The following is a 21,180-nucleotide window of genomic DNA, read 5'->3' as shown; positions in this document are numbered from 1 at the left end:
GCTATTCTTTTAAACAGACTAAAACACATGGTGGGCCTCTCTGGTGCTGTACACAACTGGTTCACTTCCTATCTCTCTGACAGAACTTTTATGGTGAGTATGGATACATGCTCCTCTAAGATCCATAGAATGACATGTGGTGTGCCTCAAGGGTCGGTTTTAGGCCCTGTACTTTTTAATTTGTATATGTTGCCTCTCGGCAGTGTCATCAGGAGGCATGGAGTGAACTTCCACAGTTACGCTGATGACACGCAGCTGTACATCTCCGTGTCTCCTGATGACACCAGACCAATGGATGCCCTTTTTAACTGTATCTTGGATATAAGATCTTGGATGGTAGAAAACTTTTTACAGCTTAACCAGGACAAAACTGAAGTTTTAATTGTCGGTCCTGAGGCTCAGAGAGAGAAACTCTTGTCTAAATTAGAGGCATTTTCACTATGTCCTTCGCTACAAGTGAAAAACCTGGGTGTTATTTACGACTCTGAGCTTGGTTTTATCCCACATGTTAAACATGTAACCAAAATTGGATTTTATCATCTAAAAAATATAGCCAGAGTCCGCCCTATTCTCTCTCGGGCCAACACGGAGATGTTGATGCATGCTTTTATTACCAGTCGCATTGATTACTGTAATGCCCTGCTCTCTGGTCTTCCTAAGAAGAATATTTCAACTTTACAACTCTTGCAAAACTCGGCAGCTCGTGTGCTGACGAAGACCAGAGGGCGGGCCCACATTACACCGGTTTTAGAATCGCTGCACTGGCTCCCCGTGTGTTTCAGGATCGATTTTAAAGTTGGTTTTTAAATGTCTTAATGGTCTTGGGCCTTCTTATCTCTCAGATCTGCTTTTACCATACGAACCCTCGCGGACCCTGAGGTCCTCTGGTACTGGCCTTTTGATTGTCCCTAAAGTCAGGACACATACTCACGGAGAGGCAGCGTTTCAGTGGTATGGTCCTCGTCTGTGGAACAGCCTGCCGGAGGAGCTCAGGGCCGCAGAGAACGTACATGTTTTTAAGAACAGGCTCAAGACCCACCTTTTTAATTTAGCTTTTACTTAGCGTTTATTTATTTTTTATGCTTATTTATTCTATCCTGTTATTCTATTATTAATTTAGGATTTACCTAATATTTTTTTGATTTTATTCTTATTCATTTTTTAATCTTCTTACTCTATTTATATTTATATTTATATTGTATCCTGTTCTTATTTATTTTATCATTTTACCCTGTATATATCGTATTGCGTCATATCTCCAGTGTTTCCTCGGAGGGCGCTCTCTGCACCGGGGCTGTTATTGACCGTGGCTGCTGGGTCTCTGGGGTCCTCTCAGCCTGGCTGGGGGGCTCCTTGGCCTCCCTCCTGCTGTGTGCCCAGCCCGGAGGCTGCGGTCTGTGACCGGCTCCCGGTGCAGACGGCTCCCTGTTATAATGTTTCCTCACTTGGCTCATGCGAGCCCAGCCCAATTTTTACTCTTTAAGTGTGCGCGTGTGTGTGGGGATATATGTGTATTGAGAGTGTGGGGAGTGAGTTGGAGGGTGGGGTGGGCTGCTTTTAACTATGTAAAGCACTTTGTGCTACATTTTTTCTGTATGAAAAGTGCTTTATAAATAAAGATTGATTGATTGATTGAAAATTGCGTATTCCCAACCAGTTGGCGAGTAGTTGCGGGTTCTGCACCAAAAATCTCTTAGTGATTGCTGTGGTCATTAGCAGATTGCAGGAGTCATCTATACTGAGCACAGAAGATGTGTGCAAGCAGTCTGAGACACTCTCACTCACAGGCTCTGGGCCTGTGTCACTGAGGCCTAAGTAAACCAGGTAGTTTAGTTTTCCCTCAGTGATGAGCTATTTGGTGCCTCAGGTGGTCAGCAGGTTATCTACCTATATGAAGGTCGGTGGATTGATCCATGTGTCGAAGTATCCGTGGGCAAGATACCGAACCCTGAGTGGACTGAGTACGTTTATCTGAGTGCGTTTGTTAGATAGCAGATCAAATAATGTGACGGGGCGAATCAGACTCGTAGTAGAATGTGCTTTGAGCGCTCAAATTGAGTAGAAAGGCGCTAATTAAGTTCATTTACCATTTTTAAGTCAGTCTGCCCCACTGCTCCAGGCGGCTGCCCCTCCCTGGTTCTACCGGAGGTTTCTTCCTGTTAAAAGGGAGTTTTTCCTTCCCACTGTCACCTAGTGCTTCCTTATAAGGGGTCATCTCATTGTTCAGCTTCTGTCTCTCTATGATTGTAGGGTCTTTACCTTACAGTATAAAGTGACACGAGGCGATTTTTGTTGTTATTTGACGATATAAAAATTAAAATGGATTTGGGAAACTAGCAGCTTCTTTTGTTGTTTTCTAATTTCATGCTGCTGATAAAACTGGAATCAGGACCAAAGATTCCTTCAAGCTTTAGCCTTTTACTGCATTAAACATATTTAACTTTTAAAAGAGTTTCCACAAAGTGCTTTGTCAACATTTAAGCAGTTAGCCTAATGTTTAAACCCCCCTGTTTTTCTTTATATCCACAACAGTTACAGAAAACCCATCTCTGGAAGGTATGCCGTCATCACAATGTCAGGCTGTAATAAATCAGAAATATTTATGAAGGTGCCTTTAAACTCGCACTAGGCTAACCACACGGAAACAGATTGAGCTGTAGTGGTACCAACAAACACAAACTAATTTCTTAACATTAAACAATTTGCGCCAAAAGATTCTAAACAATGTAAAAAAACCCACAAATCCTAGTAAAGATTTGAAACGTGTGGCCACACAAAACCAAAAGAGGAAGAAAATGCATTAAGGGAGTGACGGTGTCTTATTAATAAAGATGCGTTTTCCTGCAGACAGAGGAGGATGGGATGATTTAAATGTATCTGCGAAGGAGGACGGGATCAGTCGAGGGGTCATCCAATGAGTTTTTGTTTTGGGACTCCGGGGAAATCAGGTGGCCACGCAGTCAGGGTCATGGGGGCCAGCGTATGTTGCCCCGCAAAGTTCAAGGAGCTGGGCCTTCTATTGTGCCGGGGTCAGACCGCTCTACACTCATCATCATTGAAAGCACACGAGGAGGGAGGGAACAAAAAAGCATTGCAGGGGCCGGCGAGCAGCTTGCTTGCTCACCCTTTGCCCTTGGAAACACGCTGTGTTTGACAGTCCAAGCTTGGAATGCGCCCAGCATCCAAAGCTGAAAACAGGATAGACAAAACAAGAATAATAATAACTCCTAGACACGCTGCTGGGCGACTATAAGCAGACAAGCCATAAAAGAACAGTGGAAGACTACAAAGGGAAGATTTACACCACACCTATGACTCAGGCTCACACTTTCAAAATAGGGAAATGTAATAAGGAAAGGTTATAAATGTTGCACTATATGAATATTATGATTGAAGCCGATGCATGGGCTGTAGAGGTAGGCGCAGATTGTGCTAGTGTGCTATCGAGTCAAGGGAGAAAAAGAAAGAGTATTGTGAAACGGGGGGAAGAGAAAAAAAAAGGCTATTAGTGTTGTCAGTTACTCCTGCTGGTTCATATTGCTCAGTATTCAAACCCACAGGTCTCCCTTGAACTGCTTTATTGAACAGTAGATTTTCAAACAGAAAACAGTGGAGAAGTGAGGTAGCCTAGCAACATTGAAACCACAGTGAATGACTGTGTATGCCCACTGCGAAGGAGCCAGGCAGTTGAAATGACAGCGCAGAGCAACCCCAGAGAGAGTGGGATGTGCTGGCCACCGTGAAAAATACAAATAGGGTGGCTGTTTGTGCCGGTATGCGGCAGACGTACGTATGCCGCTTCCAGAGTGGCGTTTTCTCGGGCTAGCGTTTTCTCACACCTGTGGCTAGGCTCACTTACGTGACCCCATGTTGACCACATGACCACACAAAAGATCACCAGAACGTTATGGAGGAAAATCTTCCCAGATACTGACAAAAAAAATGCAGCTATTCAAATGCCTTCAGGCACTAGTTTGAGCAAATTTATTAGCACAAACCTAAGAAAGGAGAGGCCACTCTTTTCATACGACCATGGTAATATGAAATATGCTCAGTGGATCGATAAGAGTCAGTTCTTCATGAATACAGCTGAAAAGCGCCACGTCTTTTTAGAAGCATTAGAAAGGAATGAGGTCCTGATGGAAAACATATCGCTCCGTTCTCATTTTTAGATTGATTACTATTCACTTGTAGTTTTCTGCAGCGCTGCACACGCATAAACAGGAGAAAAGCACCGTCGCTAATTATCTCGATAGGTGGCCATTTCATTGCACAGCAATCATGAGGGAGTTTTAAGATTATTACTGTAAAACCACTTGAGCACTAGCAGATTACAAATGAGCACAAAGCAACTGAACATCGACCCGAGACAGGAGCGATGCACATCGTCGTCTCCCGACGAAATAACCTTACTTGGATTGGTGGCTACGAATGAAAATATGATCTAATAATGTGTCATTTTCAGGGTGCTATTAGCTGATTTTTTGGAAAGTTTTTTTTTTCCAAAGATTTCACAAATCTGTGTAACGTGTTCGTGAGAAATGTTAGGATTCAGAATTTTAGTGACTCTAGTTGAATTTTTAACGTTACCTCCAACAAAAAGGCTGCAGAGGAGCAGCATGCACATAGACATAACCTACATCCTCCACATCTATAATAACCACACACATCCTCATGGCCACGCAAAGCCAGAACCATGAAATATTAGACAGAAAAGTCTAATTTTTTGAAACTTGTCTTTATTCAACCAACTGAAAATGTGTATTTAAAAATAATCATTTCTACTACATTTACTGCTTTATTGTACTCTTTATTTACATTTTATGTGGGGAAAAAAAAAAAAATCACACTGATGATGTAGAGGTCTCAACGCTCACAAAAACTCATCTACCAAATATGATACACTTGACGTTAATGGGTTTAAGATGTTGTTTATATGTTTAACGCACTCAATATTCACTCTCTTTCCCACTGCCACGGCCCCTCAGCTCACCCATGTCCTTGTTCTGTTGAACTGGTGACATTTAACTGGCTAGGTCTCATGGGAATTTTTAAGCCTCCACCTAGACATACTCTCTCTCTCTGTATGTATATATGGAGGACAACAAAAATGAATCAACATTATTATAAATGCAGCAGTTTCACAGCTCCAGCCCTTTGGCAGTACTGAACCCAGTGTAAACTGTAAAGGCTGCTTTCCCCAAGATTAAATTTTGTATAATTTGCATTGTTACAAATTGTGTTGCTTACATCAACAGTTTAATTTTGGGAGGCAGTGGGTGGGCTAGATCAATAGGATATCCGTACAGCAGAAACACACATTGTCGCCACAGACTAATAAACACAAATAACTCTTATAAAAACGGCCTTTCAGCCGCTTTGCTTCGTTCAAGTCGCGGATTCCCTCTTAAATTTTGGCTCGATATAGACTTGGCATTATGCATAAAACGATATTTTCTGACTAATGTTATGGCATAGTGTTTAGTCCTTCAACACCCACCGTGCTGCTGCAGGTGGTTCGCTTATATGCGAGCAAATATAACTTGTTTATTGTTAGAACTTAGCGGCATTACAATGTCTCCGTACGCTCGACATCGCACCTGGGTTATATTTACAGCAGGCCGATCCTTTTGAAGAACTCTCACCTTTTTCTAGAGCTAATATTTCCCCTTTTTTTTTTAAATTATTTGCAAAGTTTCTTGTTGCAAGCGAGTTCAGCGTTAATGCATAATAGTCGACCCGTCACGTGGAAAGTAGGCGCGCTGCATATCCACGCGTGGCAAAAAGACTAATGACTGTTGCTCCGCTCTTCTATATTTTTATGCGCTCACTTAATGAGTGCAGGGATGCTCCCTTTCATGTGTTCATATCAAAGCCAATCCCTTAATTGTTTTGATAGGCAGTTGTGGAGGAGAGAGAGAGAGAGCGGGTAAAAAAAAAAAAAAAAAAAAGTATTTTAATTATTTATTTGTTTCATCTTATCTAAGCCATAATGATTTAACCTACAGAGCAGCGACAGTTCCACTGGAACAAGTGCATAATTATACATTTAAGTGTTCTACTTAATGTGCTCGTTTTCAAGCTGTCAAGGTCATTCGCTGGAGTGCCATTAGTGAGGAGAGGGGCCCTCTTTACCTGGAAACATGGCAGCCCGCAGGATCATACAATAGTACACTAGTGCAGCCCACTCTGACAGCCAGGCAGATACAGGAATTCATTTATATAACACCCTCACTGATATAAGAAATGAAAGACCTATATATAAATATATATATCTGTTCCTAATGTTTTTATGATATATGGTCCCTGCACTTAACAGCCCACGCGCTATCAAGGGGTAATGACTCTTGTGTGTCTGAGGAGAGGGTTAAAGTGATGGGGAGTGGGGAGCTGACACTGTGAACCCCCGATGGCCTTTCTGCTGGGTAGTCATGGCAACATCTAGCCCAGTCGTTAATGAGGCACAAGTGAGCTGTTAACAGAATACTGATTTGGGTTTGACATCAGCCCTGATTCATATCTGTCAGGAGGTGTTGATGAAATATGCACCCCGACTCTGCTTCATAACCGCGCATAAAATGGCCTCGGCGTGCCGTCTGTGCGGCGAATGCAAAACGCAACTCGCCGCGCCTGTCGTGTTTTACAATTCCACAGCGATGACGTGGGTCAGCGCGCTCCACCTTAGGAGAAGTGTGCGGCAGAACAAAGAAGCGTGTCTTCACGTAGCCCGCGTGCTGAAGGTGAGTTCGTTCGTACGCCGTTACGCGTAACGATGCATCTCAGTCCGGTTCTGAAAACTTGCATCGCAAATATGCTTGAAAAAAGGCAATGTGTCTTCTTTGTGTGTCAGTCATGTGAAACAAATGGAAAGCAAAGCCCTGACTGAGCATGTGCCCTTCACAGGTTCCTTTGCCTATGAATTATTTATTAAGGTGCTGGGCACCGTGGGTGGTCGGAGGGTGAGAGGAGACACTGGCACAGTAATGACAGTGCATGGGCTCATCTCAGAAGGCTGCTCTCTGATTGGTGACCTGACATGAGGAAGTAAAGGTTATAGCAATGCCTGCTGCTGCTTCTGCTGCTTTGCTACGAGATGAAACCTTTTCTTTTTCCCCTCTTTTCCATTTTATGGCGCCGTTTCGCAAAATCCAAATGAAACCACCAGCGTCCAAATTACTCTCTCTACCTGCCGGTGCCCTGGCCCCTCTCATGCTGTAAATGATTACGGAATTAACTGCATAGTGAGGGGACTAACGTGCTGCTCCAGACCCCGTGTTAAAGCAGCAAAAAGCATAGCTGTGAGGCATAATTCATTTGCTGCGGCAGCTAATGAGTGGATGCTACAGTGGGAAGGTGACAGTAATAAGCGCAGACATTACACCATCTTAACATAGGTACTGTATTTCATTAGTACTGCAGGTGGTGAGGATTCAGTGTAAGGAGCCGGTTGTTGAAGAAGTTTTTATGAGTAATTTGACGCTGAGCTGGCATATCTGATGTGACAGTTCCTGTCGCTTCATGGCTGCAAATGAATAGAGCGCTTCTGAAGGAGCGGGCTTGATGTCGATGCTCTCTGTAACAGAAACTGATGGGAGTCGCCTCTGAAGCCGTTTATCTGTCGGTAAATTGGCGTGACGGTTGTGTTTTAATTCGACTGTTTCTTGTTGCCAGACACGCTTGCAGTGAGATGTAATTGCTACCTGATTGTTTAATGTCTCTGCTGCGTTTTTGTAGCTTGTCCTTTGAGTAAATGTAAAAGTAAACACGTCCTTTTTTAGGTGTCTTTGTGTTCACTTTGTTTTTAATGAACTACAATCTTTCACTAACCTCGACTAAGCCCAGTGAGAACCTAAAATAGCCGCGAATATTTGTGGCTTCAAGCACGTGGTCATTAAATACTCTTCATTCTGAAACACTGCAGATTCAATCAAGACTTTCTCGTTCTGTCGGTAGTGAAAGTCATCATGTTTAATCACGGCGCTCACATGAAAGCCATTTGTAGAAGAGAGGATTGCATTTTGAAGAATACCAGTATGAGTTTTTTATTGAAAACTCATACTTATTTTGTCTTAAGAGAAAAAAAGTGATTGAACTTCCACTTATCAAAGTAAAGTCTAAACTGGAGAGTCTAACGAGAGATTTAACCGACTGTTGAATTTGGTTTTAGTCATTTGCTGGAAACTTGCACTATGTGCCCTTTAACTGTTATAACCAATGGTATTTAAGCATGCGTCCTTTGTATGACTGTGTGGGTTCTCCCCGGGTACTTCCTCCCACAGTCCAAAGACATGCACTTAGTGGGGTTAGGTTAATTGGAAACACTAAATTGCCCATAAGTATGAATGGGGGAGTGAATGTGAGTGCGATTGGTTGTCTCCGTCTATATGTTAGCCCTGCGACCTCTCCAAGTGTACCCCGATTCTCGCCATAAGACAGCTGGGATAGGCTGAAAAGGATAAGCGGAAGCGAATGGATGGATGGGTAGACAAAAACAGAATTCTAAAAGTCTCTATTTAGTATGACCGCACCTTCACACAACTTGTTGTTGTTTCTGCCTTTTTTTCGGTTCTCTGTCAAGATGATCCTACACTGCCTTAATAATGATGTAACATGTTATGATTAAAGTTTCACGTATGTCGCGATAGAGAAGGAGGGTTACTTTCTTTTTCATTTAACTGTATGTGAAGCATGTTTAATGAATGCATATACTCTATGCAGGTAGTTTGGTTTTAATGCATTGGTTGATGCTTCGTGTCACTGACTTCAGCTTTCTAATGTCTACATATATACAAAGAAACCTCTGTAGGCAAAAATAGTTGAGGAAAGATTCTAAAAGAGGCCACCGTGGTCTTCTCTTCCTGATGGTCCTCTCCAGTGAAGGCCTGGTCACACACTGACATGCCCATTAAGGCATGCAAAAATACACTTCTGGCCCAGATTCTCCTCCCGCTCGGTATCTGCAGGGTGTTTCAGCACCAGAGTAGAGTTGTCCAAAATGATAATTGCTTCTGAAAGGCTGATTTGTGGCTGTATCAGAGGGGATAACTCTCCTGTCATTGTTGAGCAAGATTAGCCGTGGATCTTCGGGATTTATCACTCGAGGCATACGGATTAGCACTGCGATGAAGTTTAAAACAGAATCGCTGGCGACCACATCATTTTTGAGAAATAAGAGGAGCTTATATCAGCTCAAGTCATTATCAGAAGAAGAAAAGGGGCCTAATCAGCTCTTTTAATGCTAATTACTCTTCATGAGGATTAGATTATATATATTAAAACAAAAAAAAAAACAAACTGCTCTGACAGCTATAAAGTATTGTTTCAAATTCCTGAAGTGACAGTTTGGATAATCAACAACATATTGTAGTCCCACCCCCATCGTTTCTAATATATACATATAAACACACACAGCAGGCCTGTTTGTGGGCACTGGATTAAATGAAATCACAACTCCACCTGCTTTTCAGTATATCAATAGATATCACACCTTAGTGGAGACCAAATTAAATGAAATTGGCTCCCTAATGTGCACGGGTAAGAGGCATGTCTGGATTCTCCGAGGCTTACCATCTCACCAGCAATGCAAACTAGATGTATGGATAATAGTTTTAGCTGGCCGGATACGCTGCTATTACAGGTTTATCTTTGATGGAAGGTGCCTTTTATAGCATTAAGAGAGGCCAGACAAAGAAAGGATTGTAACGCAGATATCTGGAAATAAGATTGTGGACGTTTTAAGCCTGAAAAAGAGCATGGCTTCAATATCTTCCATCATTAATCATTAAAAAGGAAGTCTGGCTTTGTGGACCCTCGTTTTCTGTGGTTGGAAATGGATTTCTACCCTCCGCTGGCAGCGCTAATCTATTTACATACTCAAAATATGTTCATCCACGCTATTCTTCTAAAACCAGAAAAAGACGTCTGGTTTTTTTGTTTGTTTCTCGTCGCTGTTTGAATAGTAATGTTTGGAATCTCTGTAGCTCTGTTCAAACAGGTGCAGTAGATCAGCCAACAAGAAAATACATATAGTAAAGCAGATCATTTAAGGAGACTGACCCTGCTGCTACAAGTGTGAGCGAGCATGATTTGTGTCATGGCTGCAGCTTAAAGCCAAACTGTGACAAATTGGATGAGAAAATGAAGTTGTCACTGAGCCAGAGGGGTCAATTTGCACATTTGGGTTCAGCTATATTGTCTGTCACGGGGTCAGAGTAACATATAGTAATGTTTATGCACCCTGGTGTCTTGAAATTAAGCTTCTTTACACAGGTGTGAACACCTGGCAGTGCACTAGTCTGTTGATAAGTGTGGAATGGTTTTATAAAACGGCCTGCCAATACCGACTGCGAGTAGGTATTATTACGGGGAATGATCTGTCAATAAGATTCCATCTCCCGACTGGAACACTGGATTGTGTTGGCTATATCTCAGCAATAACTCAAGCCTAATTGACGGGGGCCTATGCTGCCTCCTGGGGCACGAGAGAGCTGACAGAGTGAGAATGGAGATTAAGGAAGGAAGTGAAAGAAGGTGAGGCGAGGGAATGAGCTGTGTGTGCGTGTTAGGGGGGTTGGGGGGCTGGAGGAGGTCGCGATGGATGAGCCGGCGCAGAAGTGATGCGCAAGGGATCGCCGGTCAACTCGCAACGAGAGCAGGAGCGCTGTCGCTTTCTCCACTTGGCATGTCTGCCGGCCCTGACAGCAATCCATTCGAGGGCCTCCTGATGCTAACTGAGTGCTAAAACCCAATCAAACAGGCTCAAAGGAAACAGGCGAGGCGCTCGGTCCCGAGCCGGCTCCCACTTGTGTGAGCAATTCACCTTCGACTGACCCGTTCGGGCGTCTTAAATAAGCCATGCGCATCAAGGAGAGCAGAAAAGTCACACTCGGGGACCTGAAGACGGCCGTGTGTCCGTACGAGCAGGAGAGTGTTTTTGAAATCAGATCACTCCATATTTTCTCTTGTCAAGGTCAAAGGTTTGTTTCTTGGAAACAACTTAAACACCCAGAATAGAGAGTCCTTTATTTGTTTACAGCCTCTCATTATGACTATAATAACAATTATTATTATTTCATGTGTGTCGTTTAAGATTTATGGTAACTTGGGTCAAAAACGAAAAAACTAACAAATTTTTGTTGTTGTTGAGCTTAAGAGCAATGCACTTTACTCAATGTCAAGCTGTCAGCGTAATATCCTACTGAGATCAATTAGGACCACCAATAAAAATATTATAATAGGTCATGAAATAAAGCAGATTAGCCTTCATAATACTAAACGCAATACTCAGAGCAGCTCTTGCTATGTTAATCCCCTGCGTCAGTGCAAGCACATTGATCAAGGGCTGGGTCCTTGTGACAGGATTGGTGACAGATGCACTTGTGCAAATTAAAACAATACTTTGAATTTATAGCTTTTTGCAGCTCTTTATCTTGGCTGATTAATAGAAGACCAACAAGCCATTAGAGGGGGGAGGGGCTGCAGGTTTATTTTTCCCCATTTGCTGTGTGTTTTCCGGAAAGTGAGGCAAAGATTGATTCTATTACTCGTGCTTTGTCTTGACAGGAAAATAGTTCCTAGCTGGAACAAGAAGGCAAGAGATCAGAGCAAGACATATTTCAATAAAATCTTCAGTCAGTCATGCACCGAGACTCCCCCTCCACCCCCTCAACAGGATTACAATCTTTTTTTTAAAAAAATCAGTGCTTACCACCAGCGCCGCTACAGTTGACACCACCTCAAAGAAGCTGCTCGAGCTCAACAAAAGATCAGAGGAAGTTAGCCAGTAAAAACATAATGAAATGGCATCTGTCACTACTGTGTTGGATGGAGTCCACTGGCACCCTGGTTTGCTTTGGTTTTCATAACTCCCCTTGAAATGTTTGGTGAGAATGTAATTAGCTAGCACTGGGCAGGCACAGCCTCATTCGAGATAGGCTTCTCTGTTTTCCTCTTCTCCTTCCCTCCTGCACACAGTATTAATTCTGACAAAACGGTAATTAATATTTCCCCTCCATTGTTGAACAGGAGAGGGGATGTGATTGCCTGTGCCAGGAACCAAACAAGGGCACTGCCAGGCTGCCCATCTTGCCAGCTTTTTATTTTCGCTGAGAGAAAGTGTTTTTCAATAAGCCAACTGAGTGGTGTTCACAAAAAAGGAAAAAAGTTGTGTTTTTTTTGACGGAGTTGGTCCTGGTTAACTCTTAAAAGACCATTTTTAAGACACACATGCACAAACTTAAAGGTGCATTAAGTCGTTTTTTTAGGTTATTTAATAGAAAAAATAATATTATATTCAAATATACATTGATTAGTGTTTGATGTGTTCTCAAAAACATCTATTAAAAATACATACAAGTGGGCGCTCTTTTGAAGACGCTGTCATGTTGCCCCGTCATCTTGAACACAGTGGCCGAGGTGGACATTGCCCTTCCACCCATTTGTGTTTTACCTATGTGACTAGAGGTGGTCAAATATGTAATATTCGAAATGCAGAGGGGAACTCGAAGGTGTCCACTTGTAGTGGAGGAACATTCACTGAACCTTCAAAATATGAGGAATCTTACTTGTGTTTTACTTTTATGGAGAAGAGGTCCGCTTCGCCAAAGAAGGAAAAACACGAAGGAAAAAGACAACGTCACTGGCATCAAAATGTCAACCTCTTCCTCTTCACCTCAGGCCTCATCTCCTGAACTGAAGTTCGAGTTCTAACACAAAAAATGTGCTTATTACCAAATTAGATAAATCAGATTACTCCTGTGACCCTCCCATCTCTGGACAGCTGAAAAGCAAGCTGACTAAACAGCAGCCAGCTAAGTTTACCAAGCATCATTCACTAAGATCCAGCGTTAGATCCATTTCAAAAACCGTTTCAGCAACGCTAGCTAACAGCGACAATAACAGCAGCGCTTACTGACAGAAAAGCCCACGATATCTTCAGTATCAATATCATCAGACAGAAGTAAGCGTCACTGACTCATTGAGTCGTATCAATCATTATAGACACGGCTGTTTTTGACCCGGCATAGGCAGCTGAGGTAAACAGTGGACTGACAGCCTACCTAGGAAGCAGTAGACTCTGTGGTGGATCCAGACTCTTTATTATTGGAATACAGTCACTACTGATGAGCAGTGGCCAAAGCTGTAGACTCGGGAGCAGTGTTGGGCAAGTTACTTTGAAAAGATAATTAATTATAGTTGCTAGTTACTTCTTCAAAAAAGTAACTGAGTTAGTAACTGTTACAAGATTCTAAAAGTAATTAATTACTTGAAAAGTAACTATTGTGTTACTTAAAAAAAAAAAGTCTAACCCTCTGGGGTCCAGGGTATAATTGGCCATTTTTAACTACTTTTGATTTTCCCTCCACATTTCACCTTTAAAAACTATTTACTTTGCTTTGTTTGGTCTCATTCTTTTCAGCACAACCTCACGTGTCTGAATTTACAGTTATGTTTTCATTTTGATGTACTGTATTAACACAATTGATCTAAAATCAGACAAAAACTTAAAATCTGAGTAGAAAAAGTTCTATTTTTCACTGTAACAACCACAAATATGTTTATTGAATCATATTTTATAACTATAACTAACTAATAGAAATTGTCAATTTTAAAATCATATGCACAAGTTTTGTAAACAAAGTTATTTGCAGCCATTCACCTTTTACCCTCTTTTTTTAATAACCATTTCAAACTATTTAGATAACAATCAGCTGTTCTGCATTCAATAAGATGCCACAAATTATTTGTGCCACTCCGAATATTTCTGTCCACTCGCTCTCTCTCTCTCTTGCCGTCACCCCTAAAACTTCCCGCTCTTCCTAAACAGCCAAATCTCCCGACGTGGCCTATCAACACAATTTAAAAACTGGTATATATCACCTTGTTGCTTTGTCATCTTGAAGTGGTCATGTGATTGGCTTACCATGACTACTTTATTCTTCCTCAGTCCAACAGCAGCACTCATGTGATTGTTTTGCCCCCTTAGCTCCAGGCTAAGGGGGCAGTGATCGTGATTACCGTCCGCGGGAGCGCGCGCAGCTGCTTAAAGCTGTAGCGCCCAGATTACTTACAGCGACTTCCGTGCAACTGATATAAGGTGCAGTAAGCTGAACACAGCTTCAGCCGTCTGTTTGTTGAAAAACAGTAACGCAACTGCACCGCATTTTCTAGTTAGTAACGGTAACGGCGTTGTAACGATAGTAATAAGTTAGATTACTCGTTACTGAAAAAAGTAACGTCGTTATTCCCATCACTGCTCGGGAGGGTGAAAACATAAAATACTGCAAAATATTTAATTGATGTTTTTTTAAATTCCCGATTTATTGTAAAGTGTTGATATTATTCAAATATAGTTTGTACTAAAAATGTGTTTTTACACGTTGTGCCTGTTGGATACATGGGGTACAATCTAAATAATTCTCTCTCTCGGCTGACTAAAACATGTTTGTCCTGCAGCAGCCACCGTAACGACAATAATGCACTTAAATTTGAAGGAGAAAGCAAACAGAACTCTGTTGAATGCAATCGGCGATGCACTGACATCTAGTGGTGAAATTTTACACACTGTACCTGTAAGTAAAATAACATATTATGTCTTACGTCATTTCATTTTTAACATTTTTCAGGATGTGGGGGATGTGGACAGGAAAGCCAAAGAACCACTACAGTCAGATGGTCTATGAGAATGGAGAGCCCTGCTGGCAAGGAGGTTCACGCAGTACTACAGTAAGCACAACAAACTGTATATATCTTTAATCATCCTTTACAGCCCAAACCCTCTTACAGTAATGAGAGAACCAAGAGGCAGACATGAATAACAGATATTCAAATGAACAAATGGTATACGCACACACTGACAGACAAGCAGATGGAAGGATGAAGGCTGTGCACAACTCATTATAACTCCACCCAAAATAAAAGATGGGATAGAGAGCCTATTTTATTTGAATTCAGTTGGAGAATAATTTAGTAATTACACTAATGTTTCCTCTTGTTTTATAAGCAGGGTACCAGGAGCAGAGCTACCACCCTGCACATGCAGGCAAGGCTGCAAATCTTATTGTAGTTCTAGGGAAAGCAACAAGATGAACACTTGACTCGACGCCAAGTCAGAGCGGGGTAAATGGACACTGCACTAAGAGAAAACTAAAGGAAACAGGCAAACTGAGCTCCTTCTGTTAACCAGGAAATAAAATGAGATCTGTGTCCCGGTCTGCCTCATCCCGGGCATGAGCATTTCAACAATCAGGATCGAGTCAATCAGTCCTCATGGCGTGCTCAGCAGCCTGGCAAAAATATGTTATGTCCAGAGCCAAGTGATTGAAAGTGACTTACCCCCCCGACACGCACACTCTTTGTCAGTCTGCACTGGTTTTCATGGTTAATGTTGCTGCTCCGTTTGCATTCTTCTGCAGCATTCTCCTCTTCGACATATTCCCAGCATCATGCCCTCTCTCAGCCAGTCTTTATGACATCCATTTGCATTTGTGTGTGAGAAATTTGCTCAGTTAAAAATAAAGGACATTTAATCATCTGGTTTTCTGTGCCTGGCCCCCTCTTCAAATCAGTCCAATAAATGTCATTTGCAAATGCATGTACTCATGCCATCCAGGCCCCCCTTTGAAAACACTAAATTGAAGTCCTTTGATACGACCCCCTAACTCTGCGCAGACGGCATAAATAAAGTCTTGTCAGAAGTAGACGCTCATTATATTTGAAAGGCTGAACCTCAGCTTTGGGTAGCACACTCTTTCATTGCAGCGTACCATCATGTATGCTGGAGAAGAGGCGCCAGTGATGTATTGTTTTGCTGGTGGATATTGGGGTAATCCAAATTCAAGCGGTGCACAGTTTATCTTGTGTGTCTGTGGGGAAAGGTGAACTCAACTCTTTCAGTTATTAATTCTGTGTCGGTGGTCATTAAGCACGAGCTACAGCTACCACAGCCGGATCTAAACCAGCTCCGGTCATTGACTCATTCATGGATAATTCCAGATTATTACATTTGCGATCTGCTTTTTGCGGCACTGACTGTGATTTTGACAGTATTGTAGTCACAGAATGAACTGCTGAACTCTGAGTGTGGGTTAGCGTTGCTAAATACGTGGGTAATAAACCCCTGAACAGGTGACCAAACCACTTGTTTTAAGAGTTTGAAGAGAAAACCTAAGCCAACAAGAACACAACAGCAGTCACCTCAAGGCTATTTATATTATAAGGCAAAGACCCTACAATAATATAGACAAAAACCCTGACAATCACATGACCCCCGTGACCTCTGGCAGAACCAGGGTCAGGGAGGGGCGGCTATCTGCCCCAACTGGTTGGGGAGGAGAAGAGGGAGCCAGGACAAAAGACACACTGTAGGAAAAAGCCAGAGATTAATAAACACTAATGATTAAATCCAGAGTGGTGTATAAACACAGTGACTGAAGAAGAACCAGTGCATCATGGGAAGCTCCTAGCAGTCCAGGCTTATTGCAGCAAAACTACAGTAAGGATTCAGGGTCACCTGATCCAGCTCTAACTATGAGTTTTATCAAAAAGGAAAAGCACAGAGGGTGTTTTTCCTCCAGAATAATATTTTTAGTATATTTAATGGGAGTTTGCAAAATTTAACTTTCATACTATGAAGCTTTTGCAGATTACAGGCCCTGCATGTACTTAAGCATGGTTTGAAATTTTAGTGCTTTTATTTGACTTATTTTTCTCAGCATTTTTGAGCACTCGTAAGTACAGCGCTGACATTTTCAGGGCTGAATAACACATTTAATCTCTGTTAGAAACTGCAACCCATTCAATTGAGGGTTCAGAGCACAGGGAGACTGGGCAAAACAAGCTGTGGTAGAGAGAAAACATTTAATGAGAAGCAGCAGTGATGTAAAAACATATGGGGAGTGAAGAAGAAATGCTCAGTGCATGATCAGCAGCCCCCACCAGCCTACCTGCAGCATACCATAGGGATAGTTTAGGGTCACCTGTTCTGGCCCTAGCTGTAAGCTTTACATTCACAGAGGAAAGTTTTCAGTGAAGAAAACTGTAAAACTTTCAAGGGTCATATCCCCACAGAGGAGAACTAGCTGACCAAAACAAGTCATAGCATATGATGAAGAATACATCGGGTATGCAGACTGGAGCAGCGAGGGATCGAACCACCAAACCTTCATTTGATCGATAACCTGCTCTACGTCCTGAGCTATAGCTGCCCCGGTGACTAATCACGTGTTGTGGCGTCACTGTAAAATGTACGGTTTAGGGGCTTCCAGACAATTAATGCAGAATCCGATCTGTCTTGCTCTGTGGTCCCTTTTATGGGCCAAAGTCTAAAATCCATGGATCTGGATTTCCCACAGTGCTGCATAACTGCCTGTTAATCAACCAATTCTTCCACACTTCCTCGTAAGATGTGTTTTCTACTACTGCTGTCTTACATTATTACATGTAGTGTATCAAAGGATAAATCGCCACCAAGACTGAGCTATCGCTCCTTCACCTGCAAATTAAAACCAGACCGCTAATACTCATGGACAAGCGTGACAGAAAAGACTTTGTCTCATCAAGCAGCGCACACCCACTTAATATCTCAGTGCAACAAGATACTAAGTGACATAACAAAAGACTATTTTAGTCTCCCTACGGGACAAAGCCAAATCACCACTTCTACTAGCCTGAAACTTCTGCACAACAATACCTGCCAGGTTCCCATCTCTGCCTCTTCAGGTGCTTTTGTTCGCCAAAGGGATTGTCTGTTCAGGGTGCTGAATGATGAGAGGGGTTGCCATGGAAACCACTCCCAAGTAAAAGAAGTTGTTTTCCCCTCCGTTCTCTTGCAGGGGGCGTCAAAGTCACCTATTAAAGTCGTGACAGCAGTAATCGCATCCTCCCCCTGTCCTGTTCGCTCGCGGGGACGACAGCGGCGGTGTCCCATAAATCCACGCTCGCTCTTACTCACAGAAACACTTTGCTTCACGCAAAGTCACAACAAGTCAGCGGTTCCTTCTGTATAATTTTGTCATTTGTAGCAAGCCCCACTTCTTCGCAAAACTTTAAGAGAAGTTGTAAAACAAGTGGCAGGTCAACTTTAATCAGCTCCCTTTGTGTGATCAAACTGCCACGGCTCTTGACTCAGGCTAACAATGGCTCTTCTCAACCTCAACTTCTCTTTCTTTGTGCTTTTCTAGGTCACACTGACATGCGGAACGGAGACAGCCTTGCGATCAGTGAAAGAGCCCAGCAAATGCCAGTACATCATGGACTTTCAGACTCCTGTGGCCTGTCAGCCGGTGCTAAAGCAGCAGGGTATACACAGTGAACTGTGACCCATTCCCTTACTGGCCTAGCCCAGAATAACTTGGACCCCTTCCTCTCTTCTGCTGGCCCGCGGTGACAGGCTGGGGTCCTGAGGGTCCCCTCTGACATGTGTTGTCAGAACATATATACTTCCAAGGCAGTCTGGCTAAGGTCAGAGTCTGGTTTTCAGTAGCCACTTTAGTTTCCATTGATTGTTACAGTGCTGCTTTCTTGCTGTTACACTTTAATATCTAAATAGAGCATTTACTGAATGATTTAGTTAACGCAACGTGTTCAACATTACTGTGTATTCCCTGTAAGTGTTTGCACTCAATGCTCAGCAATAAGCAATATTACTGTGTAAATAATGGGAGAAAGTGAAACCCAATCTATTGTAGGGTCTAAACACATTTCTGCTAATGTAATTGCCGTTTTAAATAACTGCTCAGTAATATGCACAAATAAAAGGACTGTGTCCTTGCTCTTCATTATAATGACTGCCTTATAAAAATAGCCTTCCTTAACATCGAGGATATGTTGTATGTTTCTTATGTTGAGCAAATGAAACTTATAAATAAATCAGATGATCTTCCCAGAAGGAGCTGCATGTTCAGCCGTTTCCTGGTGCAGTTTAGCATAAAGCTAAATGATTCTGTGAAAACTACAAAACAAAAAAGAGTTGTCGCTCTGGTTGACATTTTTCCTCATTGCAGTAAACATGTACTTTATAATTTATAGTCCCTTTACTGTAACAATTCAGTACCAAATGTGTGTCGTTCCACAGATGAAAACAGTTCCCAATAAATGTATCTTACTACTCCTGAAACCAACAATACCCAGCTCTTATAGGCTTCAGTCACACAGGCCTAGAGACTGGTTGGCAACCTCCGAGCAACCTCTGATCACTTATAGAAGATTGTGTATTCCACATTTGCTTTGGTGGACACCAACTTGTTTACAAACACTCACCAACTACTTGCCAAGCGGTAGCGAAACTTGGACTACGTCCACATGTATGCAAGTATTTTTGAAAACAGCTGTTTCTATGCATTTGGGCCTTTCGTCCACACGTAAACGGCGTTTTCGATCACTGAAGACCGAGATTTTTATAAATTCCTGCCAGGATTGAGATTTTAGAAAACTCGTTTTTTGCGTTTACTTGTGGACGAGGAAAACTGAGATTTAGTCACGCTACGTCAAAGGTGTGCGCCTTTTATGATGACGCTGTGCGTACATGAGATGAATTTCTACATTGGCGGATATGAACAAAACACTGTTGCTGTTAATCTTACTATCTGCAGTTTTTACACTCTTACATATACACACACAGTTACTGCCCCTCCATTTAGAAAGACTCCATCTTTGTTTCCTCTTCTAGACTTCTGATTGGCCAACCTTTCTACACAGTTAGGATTATACCACCACCTGTTGCTTTGTTATGTCCTTGACAGCTTTTGACTTCGTTTTTTATTTTTACATGTAAACAAAAACAGAAAATCTCAGTTTACAAAAATACCCGTGTACGTATCTTTGGATGCACAAACTAAAAATGGAAACTCTTCACTTTCAAAGTAAAAGTTGTGCCTTTCTGCCGAAACCAGCACATTTCAACTTTGACATAAAGGCAAACAGTCTCCGTTTCCACTTTGTGTTGCACATTTCATAGTGTCAGTACCAACTAGCAAATAGTTGTGTGTTTGCAACCAAGTCGGTATCTTCCATGCTGCTGGCGACCACAGCGACCCAATAAATTGTGAGGTGGTTTTAGTTGCAGCACCGTGCACCTCTTTGTTGCCATTTTTGCCTAGCGACAGCAAGCAACCTCCAGCAACCGTTTGCCAACCATCTATTTTTACAATGCTGGAATGTTTCTAACCACAAAAACATGAGAACAAAAGAGGTCCAGTCCAAGTTCAGTGAGTACAAAACAGTTTTTACAGATTAGCGTTGCCTCCAACGAGTGTGGAAGTCAATATTTAAGAAAGTATTAAGAGGTGATTTAAATAATTATTGGCTACAGTTTCTACTCAGTATGAACAATGAACTGAAGTCAGCCATATCCTCCAAGCAGTGTACATTCCAGTATTTTTTTAACTGAAGACTGACATAATCATAAAACATAATAAAAAACCTTGCCAATAAAAATAGTGGCATCGCTATGTTTTTTTTTCCTCCTAACTGGCTCACTTGAAAACTCATTTCTTAAACACACAGGAGTATATTCTCCAACTGCATTTATTACATTAGCCACACATCTTTCTGTATATTTACATTTTCATTTATTATCGTAGGATTTATTTTTTTTACTGAACGTAGCGCGGCTCGTTTTCAAAGGAGTCCACCGTCCTCAGCGGTCTGCATCGTACAGGGTGTGCTGTCTGTGATGTTGTTATGTAACAGATTGTGGAGTTTCTGCAGCGGAGCCCTCTGCTCATTAAGGGGGAGCTAAATCAGCTGTCAGGTATCCAATAGGCTGCCTGATATATTCCTACCCTGCTGGGGCAGCTAGGTGGCTGTTTGCCTGCTAGCAATGCAATAGCCTCAGGCTCTGTAGCCCAGGGACTGTTGCTTTTTATTTATCCGGCGTCGGCTCCCATCCGCACACACTGGTTGATGGCGAATCAAACTATTTGCTTTCAGCTTCAGTTTTCAGAATAGCTGTCAATTTTATTGAAGGTGCAAAACAAGTCAGACAAAGGACATTTCTGCCAGAACTTCTCAAAGCCAGTAAAATATGTAACACACATATGCACACTCTGCATTCAGAGTGGAACTAAACACATTATGTTAATACAGCTCAATCTGACAGCTCACAGTAAAATTATTGTATTCTCCTATATCAAAACATGGTGGTGTTACATGGTGTTACAATAGCTAGCACCATCAGCTCAT

At 42.2% G+C, this 21,180-nt stretch overlaps 1 protein-coding gene across 1 annotated transcript in view; it reads left to right on the top strand.

The window, feature by feature from the left end:
• LOC308395135 (glucosidase 2 subunit beta-like) overlaps nucleotides 1–18,958 on the top strand; it is a 184,071-nt gene extending 165,113 nt beyond the window's left edge. Inside the window, exons 14-15 of the mRNA XM_080879830.1 lie at nucleotides 14,625–14,724; nucleotides 18,180–18,958. Coding sequence (XP_080735956.1) covers nucleotides 14,625–14,724; nucleotides 18,180–18,317 — 238 coding nt within the window. The 3' untranslated portion in view covers nucleotides 18,318–18,958. The remainder of the gene's footprint in view (nucleotides 1–14,624; nucleotides 14,725–18,179) is intronic.
• Nucleotides 18,959–21,180: the final 2,222 nt, after the last annotated feature.

The sequence above is a fragment of the Rhamphochromis sp. 'chilingali' genome (genome assembly GCF_963969265.1).
Source record: "Rhamphochromis sp. 'chilingali' genome assembly, chromosome: 1".
NCBI classification, from domain to species: Eukaryota; Metazoa; Chordata; class Actinopteri; order Cichliformes; family Cichlidae; genus Rhamphochromis; species Rhamphochromis sp. 'chilingali'.
The sequence above is the reverse complement of the archived record's forward strand: the minus strand, read 5'-3'. Positions and strand labels throughout refer to the sequence as shown.